Source organism: Hakea prostrata, chromosome 11, assembly GCF_041222555.1.
Source record: "Hakea prostrata isolate BN-2017 chromosome 11, UWA_Hpros_2, whole genome shotgun sequence".
Lineage (NCBI taxonomy): Eukaryota > Viridiplantae > Streptophyta > Magnoliopsida > Proteales > Proteaceae > Hakea > Hakea prostrata.
The window spans coordinates 17,677,360-17,689,553 of NC_142610.1; the positions used below are offsets into that span (position 1 = coordinate 17,677,360).

General features: G+C 40.4%; 1 protein-coding gene and 1 pseudogene across 2 annotated transcripts in view; one reads left to right on the forward strand and one right to left on the reverse strand.

The window, feature by feature from the left end:
• The window catches only part of LOC149000486 (ALBINO3-like protein 2, chloroplastic), a 59,788-nt gene that overhangs the window by 38,424 nt on the left and 9,170 nt on the right, over positions 1-12,194 (reverse strand). The window contains exons 3-4 of one of the 2 annotated variants that reach the window (XM_089139703.1): positions 8,280-8,407; positions 4,333-4,404 (exon numbers count right to left, since the gene is read on the reverse strand). In XM_089139703.1, coding sequence (XP_088995829.1) covers positions 4,333-4,404; positions 8,280-8,407 — 200 coding nt within the window. The remainder of the gene's footprint in view (positions 1-4,332; positions 4,405-8,279; positions 8,408-12,194) is intronic. The other variant, XM_089139704.1, reaches the window with a different exon arrangement.
• LOC149000487 (beta-1,6-galactosyltransferase GALT29A-like) lies at positions 6,053-6,954 on the forward strand (annotated as a pseudogene).

The window sequence follows — 12,194 nt, forward strand, 5'->3', positions numbered from 1 at the left end:
GCATTTAGGGAACAGGGTTAAAAAGCCACAAAAGAGGCAGAAGAGGAGAATAGCTGTAGAAGAGTAGGCAAACCAAATGATAACACGATAAACAACAATGGGGGGAGGAAACAGCACGAGAAGTAGGAAAGGGAAGGGGAAAGAACAGAAAAAAACAAAAAGAAAAGGAGAGCTAATGGGGGGGGGAAAACAGGGGGAATGGGGAGAGTGAGGGGAGGCAAGGGGTGATGCATGGCAAGGAAGGGGAGCAAGGGGAAAGGCAAGAGATGGTGGGGAGGTAAGGTTAGGAAACGGAAATGGAGCGGAAGGAGGAGCAAGGAGAGGTAAAGGTAAGAGATGTTGGTGAAGGATTGGCGGAAGTGGGAGAGTTAGAGGTGGATGGGGGCTTTAAAATGGATTTAGAATTGGAGTAGTTGGAGGTAAAAATGGGTGAGGGGGAGGTGTGGGCTGATAGAAGGGAGGGGAGTGGGAAGAAAAGGATGAGAAGGGGGTGAGGTGTGAAGTGAAGGGTTGAGAAGGGAAGGAGATAAAGTAGTGTGTGGGGAGATGGGGGGAAAAGAAGGTGAGGAAAAAGGGGAAATGCGAGGCGAGAGGACAGGGAGAGAATGGAAGAGAGAGGAAGATGGAGAAAAGAGAAGAAGGAAGGAGGAGAAGGAGGGAGAAAATGGGAGGAAAAAAGAGAGAGAAAGGAAAGAAGAGAAGAGGGAAGAGAAGGAGGAGAGAGTGAAGCGGGTGGAGGAGAAAGGGAACAAAAAGGGAGAGGAGGAACGGAGGAAGGGGGAGGGAGAAGAAAGGGGGAGGGAGAGGAGGAACAAGAGAGAAAGGAGGAAGGGGGGAGAAGAAGGAAGGGGGGAAAGAAAGAGTCCAAGATAGACGGAAACGATGAAGGAGGAAAAAAGGAGAGAAAGAAGGAGAAGGGGGAGAGGAAGAGGAGGGGAGGGAGAGAAACTGGCGGAGGAGCAGGGATGGGAAAAGGAGACAGGAAGGAAGAAAGAAAAGAGGGAAGAGAAAGAAAGGAATAGAGCAGGAGAGATGGGGAGGGAGGCGAAGGAACAAACACAAAAGAGCAGGAAAGAGAGATGCCAAAGAAGAAGAGGGGAGGAAGATGGGGAGACACGTCAAAAGAGGGAGAGAAGGACAGAAGGGAGTGAAGGACGGAGAGGAGGAGGTTCAAGGGAGAAGATAGGAGACTTCCAACATACAAGGAGAACCAGATGGCAAAGGCAGGGAGGAAAGAAAAAACCAAAGATAAAAGTAAAAGAAAGGAAAGCAGCCAAAGAGGGAAAAAAGGGAGGAAGAAGGGACAGAAGGAAGGGGAAGAAAGGATGGAGAAGGAGGAGAAGGAGGAGAAGGGTGGAGGAAAAAGATGTGAGAGGGGGAGAAGAGGGGAGCGGTGAGAGTGGGAGAGGGACGCGGGGAGGAGAGGATTACCAGAGGGGGAGGGGGAGAAGTCATCGGAGGTTTTGAAGTCAGCGGGAGATCCACCCTATTTTAATTCTTTAGGAAACCTCATCTTCTAAATCACATCTTTTACTTAGATTGAACCTAGGTACCTAAAACAATCACTCTGAGGAATCTCTTTATCGTCAAGTACCACCACCTCATCATCTGCCCGATCATGACTAAAGTTACAAACTAAATATTATGTCTTCGATCTACTAAGTTTAAAGCCTTTAGATTCCAAAGCTAATCTCCATGATTCTAATTTGGTATTAATCCCTACTGGGTCTCATCAATCAACACAATATCATCCGCAAAAAGCATACACGGGGACCTCATCTTGAATGTCTTTGGTTAATTCATCCATTACCAATGCAAATAGATAGGGCTTAAAGCGACCCTTGATGTAGCCCAACCGTTATCGGAATTCATTACTTTGTCCCCCACGCTCTAACACTAGTCACGGAACCATCATACATATCCTTAACTATATCTATATATTTACTTGCAACACTTCTTTTCTCTAGTACTTGCCAAATTAACGCCAGGGACTCTATCATAAGCTTTTTCTAGGTTAATAAATACCATATGAAGATCTTTCCTACATTCTCTATACCTTTCCATAAGTCTCCTAATTAAGTAAATAGCCTCCGTTGTAGATCTTCCCGGCATAAACCCAAATTGGTTCTCCGTAATCGTAGTTAAGTGTCTCAAACGGGTTTCAATTATTCTCTCCATAATTTCATCGTATGGCTCATCAATTTAATGCCCCTATAGTTATTACAACTTTGAATATCTCCTTTATTTTTGTAAATTGGAACCACAACACTTCTCCTCCAATCATCCGGCATTTTCCCCGTGCTCATAATCTTATTAAACAACTTAGTCAACCAAACTAGTCCATGGGTTCCTAAGCTCTTCCATACTTCAATGGGATTTCATCGGGACGCTGTGTCTTGCCGAGTTTCATCCTCCTTAAAGAATGCTCATTTAGTAAACTAGAGAAATAGGTTTCCCATCTTTTCTTAATATCCTCCTCACAAACTTACCATCTCCATTTTTAATACATCTAACATGGTCAAGATCTCTACTCTTCCTATCCCTCATCTTAGCTATCTTATAAATAGATTTTTCCCCTTCCTTTGTGCCCAACTTATTGTATAACTCTTCATACTTCCTTTCCCTTGCTTTTCCCAATTTCTTAGCTTCATTTCTATCCAACCTATACCTTAGAAGATCCTCGGACCTCAACATCCTTAGTTCTTTGCCATGTCTTAAAACTAACTTTTTATTCCTAATGGCAGCTTAAACCTCACTATCCCACCACCACGCTCTCTATAAGAATGGATCTTTCCTTTTGATTCACCTAGAACATCTTTAGCCACCTTCTTAATACACATAGCCATCTCATTCCACATTACATTGGTATCCCCTTTAAAATCCCATTTTCCTTGTTTGACTACTTCATTAACGAAGGATTTAAGTACTCTCCTTTCAAATTCCACCATCTTATTCGGGATAGTTTACCTTGACCTTATGTGTTCTGGGGCTAACACATATCCAAGACCACAAGTCTATGTGTGCGCTTAAGCTCCCCGGTATCACCTTGCAATCCTTGCACAACAATCTATCAGTCCTCTAGTTAGGAAGAAATCTATTTGGCTTCTATGCTGTCCACTTTTGAAGTAATTAAATGTTCATCTCTCTTTTGAAGTAAGTATTTATAATAGATAGATCAAAAGCAGTAGCAAAATCCAAAATTGAAATCCCCTCCTCATCCTTCTCCAAAACCATATCCTCCATGAACACTCTCATATCCTCTTTGATCTTTACCAATATGTCCATTTAAATCACCTCCATGATAATCTTTACTCCTTGACAAATCTTGCATTAATCCATCCATATTTCCCAAAATTCTAGCTTTAGACTTTCATCTAATCCTACTTGAGGTGCATATCACAAATTATATTATGAACTCTTCTCCATTACAAGCTGATAGCAATAATCCTATCACCCACTTTTTAACATCCACCACATCATTTTTTAAATCTTATCCACTATTATACCCACTCCATTTTTATTTTTTTATCCCAGATACCAAAGTTTAAAGTCATCCAACTCTTTCTTTTTACCCCTCCATCTAGTCTCTTGATGCAAGCTACATTAATCCTCTCCCTCATAACATCTATCAATCTAACTCACCAGTTAAAGATCCTATGTTCCAAGATCCAATCTAATCCTACGCTTATGGACTAGCTTCTTTACCCGCACTCGTCCACGGCGCGGGAACCCTTGCCTACTTATCACCGCATCCGGGCGCCGATGCGACACGTCGGTTATAGGGGACGCCCTAGCTAACCCTGCCCACTTATCACTACACTCGAGCCATAGTGTAGCGCGTCGCTTCTTTTGTCAGTGACACCATCACCATCATCCCAAGAATTCTGTGTGCTAGGCAATTATAAAAGTGGGATTCTACTCCTGAAAGTGAGGGCTAGCCTTGGTATGTATGGATCTCATCCTTATGCTTATTTTATCAATAAAGAACCAATGAAAAAGGAAGATGGATGGTGGCTCAAACATCAATTGTGTAAAAGTTTGATTTTAGGACGGCAGGCCATGAATAAAAAAGGAACCAACTTCAATCATTATCTCATTCCTCAAAAGGGCTGTAGACCTTCATTTTATTTATTTGAATCCTTCTTTCTTTTTGGTTTGGGGTTATTTTATTTTTATTTTTTATTTTTTATTTTTTTTTTTTTTGTGTGTGTGTGGGGGTGGGGGGTATCAATTTAAGCACACTTTGGAGTAGACCTGAAAACATGGATAACAAACTCCAACATTCTAAGAGTCATATGAGCTTACAAACAGAAACACTTGCTAGTGACATACAGTATCAAACCCAGGGTGATGGTCCAATGACATCTTCCGTATAGTTGTCATCCATAAGAGAAAGCATGGCACCTGCAAAGAGAAAACTCAGACATTATGTCCAACCCATCAACAAAACCAAAGCATCAACCAAATTTTCTTAAAGCATAGAACTGCAAAGTGTTAGTATTGTAATGTTTCATCCGTTAAGGAGGTCCCAGGCAGGGCATGACTAAGGAGGTTCTACTCAACATGCCTAGAAAGTTTTCCCATGTTTCATGGGTCTATAAAAGAACATGACATAGAAAAAGGGGATCAACTCAGTGGGCTGCAAGAAAATAGGACAATGTTCAACATTTTGTTTTCTAAACAGCGGATAACTAAGATAATAGTAATCAAAGCAGTAAAGTGACCATGACATTAAAGGGCTCCTTACGTGCCATGTCGATTAGGTGGCCACATGGCAATGCCTTGGCGAACAAAGCGCTCCAATGTATATTTTTTTATATGAGCATTTTATGTGGCACAAAGCCACAGATAGCATGTTGAAACTTACATAATTTCAGAAATAAAAATACCTACTTGAAAATTGGACTCCAACTGGGATTCCTACCCAGACATAGACTCTTCAATAACTTCAAGGAAAACAAACCCAAACAGAAAAATAAAGATAGATCCACAACCCTTGGATCAGGAGGATTCTAAAAAGCCCCTCATGAACCCAAAAAGTGCTGGGAAAATAACCAAAATACCCATGGGGTATTTGACCAACTTTGGATTGGGCCTTTTGGGTCTAGTTTTTGCGCCCAATTACAAGGGGCCCAACCCTGGTTACATCAGAGTCATTGTTGAAAACTAGAAACATGGCTTAGCTACCATTTGCATGACCATGGTAGTGGTGGCTTAGGAAAGTCAGCAAAGTGTATAGTTGGGGTGGAGGTGGAAAATGGAGTTACAGCCACATGACTTTGAGTAGAAGGTGTACTGTAGTTCAAGATTGGATGGAGACCGAGCAAAAGCCAATAACTAGATCTGCTGCAAACAGCATAGTTCAGCCAAGTCAAAATAGGTGATTTGGACAAATGAAGGCAGGGATAAGATAAGTTGATTAGCTTTCTTTTTCTTTTTTTTTTTTTTTTTTTTTTGGGGGGGGGGGGGGTTGGTTTCCTCCAGTGAAGGTTGCATCGAGTTTCAACGGATGGAAGCAACTGGAATGGATCAGCAGCAGAGGTTAGGGTTAGGATTTCGGAAATGATGAGAAGATGGAGTTAGAGGGTTTTGGATGCTCAACTAGCGTGCAACCTGGATCAAGTTTCCCAAGGGTGACAGGAAAATTTGATCCAAATATGATCTGTTGATGGCTAGTTAGGTGCAGCGAGTTCAGGATTTCAGGAAAAAGAAAAAAAGTTTTTTATGCGTGGGTCCTCTTAGTAGACCATAAATTAATGCTGGGTCCCCTTAGTGCAATATATTACGTCTGAGTCCCAACCAGACTAAGACAATCACCCACCATTAAATGTTTTCAGATTTCAAACATACCCCTCAAATTATTTAATGACCAAAATACCCCCTACATATCCTGTTATATTTCTAATGCCAACATTCCTAATAAACTAACAGCTTTATTTTCTCAGGCAACCACTCCAACTCTTGAAGTCATGTCTGTCACTCTCCCTCTCCCAACTCCCACAGCACCTCCACTGGAGTTTGCAACCTTCACCATGGTCACTGGTAGATGATTATGGATCCATGTCTTGCTGAGCTTTTTGCTCCAATAAGCGGATTTAGAGCTGATGATTGGTCCAGTTCTTATCAAAACCTCAGCAACGGGCTTAAACTCAAAAAACCCTTGCTGACTAGTAATTTTGTCCATCTTCGATTGCCTGCTCATCCGACTGAAACACATGTGATAACCCCGTTGCTCCACTTCCGACCTTGGTACCACCTAAGGAAGAATGCCCTCAAGTTTGCCAATTCTCTGATGTGGTTTAATTGGAAATGCCTTGAGAAAGAGCACGCTTTTCACTCTATCACTTACTATTGTGATTCTCTTCACTCTCAGCTCCAGAACTATGATCCGCGTGAGAAGCACTTATCTTCAGCTGAAATAACCAAATCCCACCAGAACCATCAGTGGGGGAATTGAATTCAGCGCTGCTTCGATTTTGCAGCAATTGATTTCAATGAGGCAAAAGATAAGGAGCAAATGGAACAGTTGCTGCAAGGGAAGTTTATACAATTGGGTCAAAACTGGTTTTTTTCATCATTACAGTATATCAATTAGCATATGCTTCGCGCGAGCTCCTCTGTGGTTGGAAGATATTACATATCAGCTTTCTTAAGTACTACCGAATGTCAGTTGGAATTCCAAAAATACCTTTGCATTTGGTTGCTGAACAAAGAGTTCCGACCATGTTGGATTTGATTGACCTCATCAAACGTCCTATTGATAGGCACTATGGATTGACAGATTCCAACGGCATAAGGTATCCTTCTTGTGCAGTTGACAGTGGGATTTTGCTCAACAATGAGCTTGGAGAGTTGATCGACAGCCACGATGTTGTGATCCGTTTGAACAATGCTAGAACAAAGGGGTTTCAACCCAATGTCGGATCCAAAACCAATATCTTTAGACTCGAGTAGAGGTGCAGCAAGAGTTGCAGAGGGAGAGAGAGTGATAATCATGACTTCAAAAGTTGGAGTGGTTGCCTGAGAACTAAAAGGGTTAATTTTTGGTAAGGTATTAGGAACATTGGCATTAGAAATAAAATAGGATATGTAGAGAGGTATTTTGGTTATCAAACAACTTGAGGGGTATTTTGGTCTCTCCAAGTTTGAAATTTGAAAACACTTAATGATGGGTGACAGTGTTAGTATGGTTGGGACCCAAACATAATATATTGCACTAGGGGGACCCAACATTACTATATGGTCTACTATGAGGACCCATGCATAAAAAACTCAAAGAAAAAAGAAGGATCCAAGATGTTGGGGTTCAAGCATTTGGTTTTCTAAAAGATTAGAAAAGGAACTAGTGGGGTTAGGATGGTGCAAACTAACTCTTCTTGAAGAAATTCTTTGATAGCAGCTTGTTTGTGTGAAGATGCTAGAACAAAACTAGAAGTCACACAAGGTACACCAAAAAAAGAAGCCTCAAAAGAACCATCCAGGCTTCACACCACAAGGTGTCAATGGAACAGAACACAAATTCCTTCAAATGGTCCACATGGTCTTTACACCCCAAGGTGTCGACTGGATCAAACACCAATCCTTTGATATAACACAACATAAAAATATGGGCACAGGTCGAAATGCTGGTCACCGGCACGACAATTTAGGCAACTGAATAGTTGTGGTTACAATGTTGGACAACCGGAAAACAACCATAAGTTCTAGAAGTATCTACCCTGTGGTGGGTGGATTGTGTCACCAGGAGTTTAGCTTACCGCTTTATGTTGTTGATTTTTACAGATGATGGAACTGGAAGGTACATCTGTGCAGCTTCAGATACAGTTGATTGGGAGTGCCTAGGGCCCTAGGGTGCTCTAACCTTAGAAGCAGGGCCTGAGACAATTATGGTTGTTTTCATATTTTGAGACAATAGTAACACGTAGAATCTAACAATTTGGGAAGCACATTGTTGTATACATGAAACTGTCACTAGTTGTTGGTTTTAATTGTCTATTAATGGTATAACTCTACGCTAGAGTCTGTACGCCTTACATTGTTGATGATGTGTGTACGAGAGTTGTGATATGTCTGACAATATTTTAGGGTCATTTTATCAGCATCCTTGAGGACAATGACCTTTACACAATCCCTGATCAGGTTGTTATTGATTCTTAAAATAAAATAAAAGAAGATTTAAAAAAAAAAAAACCCTTGGACTCAATTGATAAAAAATAATCACCATAAGACATGCTCAGAATCCTTTAATTGACTGAGAAAGCAGGAAAGAACATTATTACCTGGACTGTGAAGGTCGCAAAGGACCACAAAAATGAGGGGCACCCAAGTGCTCGTTTCTTCTCCCGAAAATGCAGATATTGTTCTATGTAACTCTTTCCTGAGAAAGGTGGTGGCAAAGGAGGTGGCACTTTGAGAGATGAAAATTCTAGTCAGAAAATGATCATCTTTTCTTAAACAATATAGTTGAATTAGACTGACTGGGAATTCATCTGTATCGTCTTTATTGAAAATTAAAGCTTCTTTGTACACTAGAATTTATTGTAAAGTAAAAATATAGGTTAAAGAATATGTTAGGATGAAAGATAGTGACCCACATTCTGGTTATGCTTTGATAATGTTTACAATTACCAGCTTTGGCACCTGTCTAAGAACAAGCTAATTATAATAAACAGATAACAAAGAAAATTACAACATAACAAAGATCACATCAAGAAGCTTACAAGAACAACTCGAGGTAAAATACTAATGGTCCAAAATATTATGAATAAAAAAATAACAGGTTTCCATGCATAAGTGTTACAGTACAAATGGATGCACTAAAAACATTACGATGATTACAATCCAATTGATCATATATGGTCATGAAGATCATCACCATGAACCGTCAAGCTCTGTCTCTTCTTTATATCATAGTCCATTGTGACTAGCTTTATCTTCAATTTCAGGCACCTTTTCTTTGACTCAGCTCTCTCAATTTCCCTGGGTAGCGTAAATTTGAGTCCAGTCTTCGCCTAAATGTTGCTATTGCCAAGCTACCAACATTCTCCAACTTGTCCAGTCTAACTTTATTGAAGGATGTTTCAAGTTCCCTTCAGCATCAAACTCACTTTGACTGTGATCTTGTCTAAACTAAGATCAGTACTTGTCCTTCAATTCATGTATCATCCCTTCTCCAGTACCAGGCTATAGTCTTCCAGTTATGAGCCCCTCTTCATGAACTCTACAGCATTCTTTAGCATGGCCTGTGAATCACGAATAAACAAATCTAAGCTTCTGCTCCTCTGTCAAGTTGTACCAGTCAGTCAAACAATTCCTTTAGGGAACCAAAATCTAACCAATCAAAGAATAGGCATGGATATGTCTGCCCAGCAAAGCACAGAACTCCTAGCTTCCCTACTTTGTAGTAATATCAGTCCTAGATGGTGCCAAATATTTAGATACAGTATCGATAACTTCTAATCATGCATTCACTTAGCTGCTTCAAAACTTTAATCACCTGCATATTAGAATCAAGGATCTGGTCTTGGGTACTCAGCCCCACTACAACAACAACTCAGCCTTATGTGAGACTAAATCAGGTCGGGTTACATGGATTCTTGCCTTCCAGCTCTATTCGAGGTCATCTTGGATACAAGGTCTAAACAATTCATGTCTTTTCTCACCACTTCTCCTAAGGTTATTTTAGGTATGCCCTACACTTCTATTTCCTTCAATCTAGGTAGACTCACTCCCCTATGCTAGGACATTTAAAGGGGCCATTGGACATGGGCGTCCCTCCACAAATGACTTTCTCATAGCATATCATGTATCATAACTACACTAAACCAGCTCTAACATGATCATTCCTTACTTTATCCTTCCAAGTTTTGCAATTTGCCACACATCCGTCTCAACATCCTCATTTCATCCTTATTAGGTTGATCCTAGCTTCAATTGAACTCCCACTGGTTCCCATGATTCAAGGTTTACTATCACAAGTTCTAGTGATTTTAGGGAAGCTTCACTCAAGACTAGTTTGTTGAGCAAAGGTGGGACACAGGTGTCACATCAATCAAAATACTACTTGGTGTAGCACTAGAGTACATTATGGCACTACTTTTTGATTAATTCGAATTGAGAGCTAAGAAAGAGTCGGCAAAATGGTCGGTGGACCACAGTTGTAGCCCGAGGTCAAGGTATTGAAAGATTTGAAACAGCCTCCTACAAAATTGTTGGGGTAAGGCTGTGTAGGGAGAATCCCCCCCCCCCCCACTATACTCGTGCGGAACCCTACGGCACCAGGTTTGCCTTTTTTAGTTAAGAGAGTCCTCTCTACAAGCTACAGATGGGTTAATATAACTCAATGTTTTGCCATGTTGCTATTTTTTCTATTATTCTACTTCCATCTCTGGTTTCATTACATACCTAAGACATTGTTGTTGTCCTCAATCATTCAAAATCTAATTATGGAATGCGTTTGGGCTTTATTGATTGATTCTAAACAATACAATACCTAAGATAACCTTAAGAAAAGTGGTGAGAAAGAATATGGATAGCTTAGCCCTTGTACATAGAACAGCCTCAAATAGAGCTAATTGGAAGGCAAGGATCCATGAAGCCAACCCCATTTAGTAGGGAAAAGGATTGTTGTTGTCACTGCTGCTGCTGCTGCTGTTGTTGTTGTTAAGGTGTCATTTAAGCGTCGCTTAGGGGACATGTGAAATCCCTCAAAACCCTAATCCATAAATCCACATTGTAGCTCCAAAAACCCGGAGTGCGGGAAGAAGGCAATTGTGGGCCATCTGAATTGAAACCAATGGATTTGACTTTGAACTAATGGAAGTAAACGGAGATGACGCTAAGTTGGGAACTTTGTCGGAATATGGAAGAAGGACTAACCCGAACGTTGACAGACTTGGTAGATGGATCAAGAGTGCAATAATGACACAAGTGGAAGGTCCTGGAAAACCAAGTAAGACCCTTCTATAACTTGAAAAAGGACCCAAGATGAAGCGAGGGCTTTTGAAGCACCAACTTCCCTTTTTGACCAAAAGCCAAGGGTTGGCAGCCTGCCTTGGTCGCCCTAGGTGACCAACCCAAGCGACCAAGCCAGTCTCGGGGCAAAAATGGCACTTTTGGGAAATTAGGTTTTTGAAGCCCTATTTAATTGATTTTCGTTCTAAAACGTGTCATTATGTTCTAAAGCCGTCAAAGAACGTCAGAAACTCTCTAGAGAACCCTCTCAAGGTGAAGGAAGGTTTGGGAGCATTCGTCAAGCATTCTATTCATCAATTCTTCTTCCGAAAGGTTAGCATTCACTCTATTCTTTCTAATTACTCTTTTTCTCTTGTTTCTATCTACTTCATAGACCTTCTTGAAGCTCTTTACTTGTAAGTACCTATTCTTCTATTCTCTATGTTCTAAAGTGAATGGAGATTCACTCTAGCTCTTCTGTAAACTTCACGGTATGATTTTGGTAAGACCTAGTATAAATCTATTGGTTTTTTATTCTTTTTTATTAGTCTGATCTTCAAACTATGTTAGACCATGTTCTATGATGATTTCAAACCTTATTCTACTATTCTCTTTACCCTCACTCTAGTCTATCCGTGAATCTGTGGTTTGATTTCGGAAAAAATTTAATATAGGACTTGTTAAGTTTTCATTCCTTTTGCCACGATTAATGCTTAAACCATACTAGATAATGTCCTACCATGATTTCAGAATTTTCTAGTTAATTTCGGAGTGGTTTGGAACCCAAACGATGAGTTTTCTATCAATTTTGGGATTTACTGTCTGTAAACAGCAGTCTTGGTTGATTGATTTGGCAGCCCCAGGCAACCAAGCATGCTACTGTCAGACAAGTATCTGGTTTTTGCCCTTTTTCCGTCTCCAAACCATTAGGGTTTGTTTCTAACATTGAATTCATCATATTGTTAGGACTCTTTGACAAGTTTGAACTCATCTTTTGATCTACTCTTCAAAGGTTTCAAATTGACAACAAGGTGAAGACGTTCACTTACACATAACCCTACTTACATTCTTGTTTATAAAGGACATGAATGCATAGGTGATATTGTTGTTTTTAGGACTTAAACATGATTCTTATGCCTCTGTAATTTCAGAATATAGTTAGTAATGATGTTATGCATATTTGTTAGATATGTGAATGTTTGGATTAAGAATGAGTTATGATATTATAACATGTTTGGAAT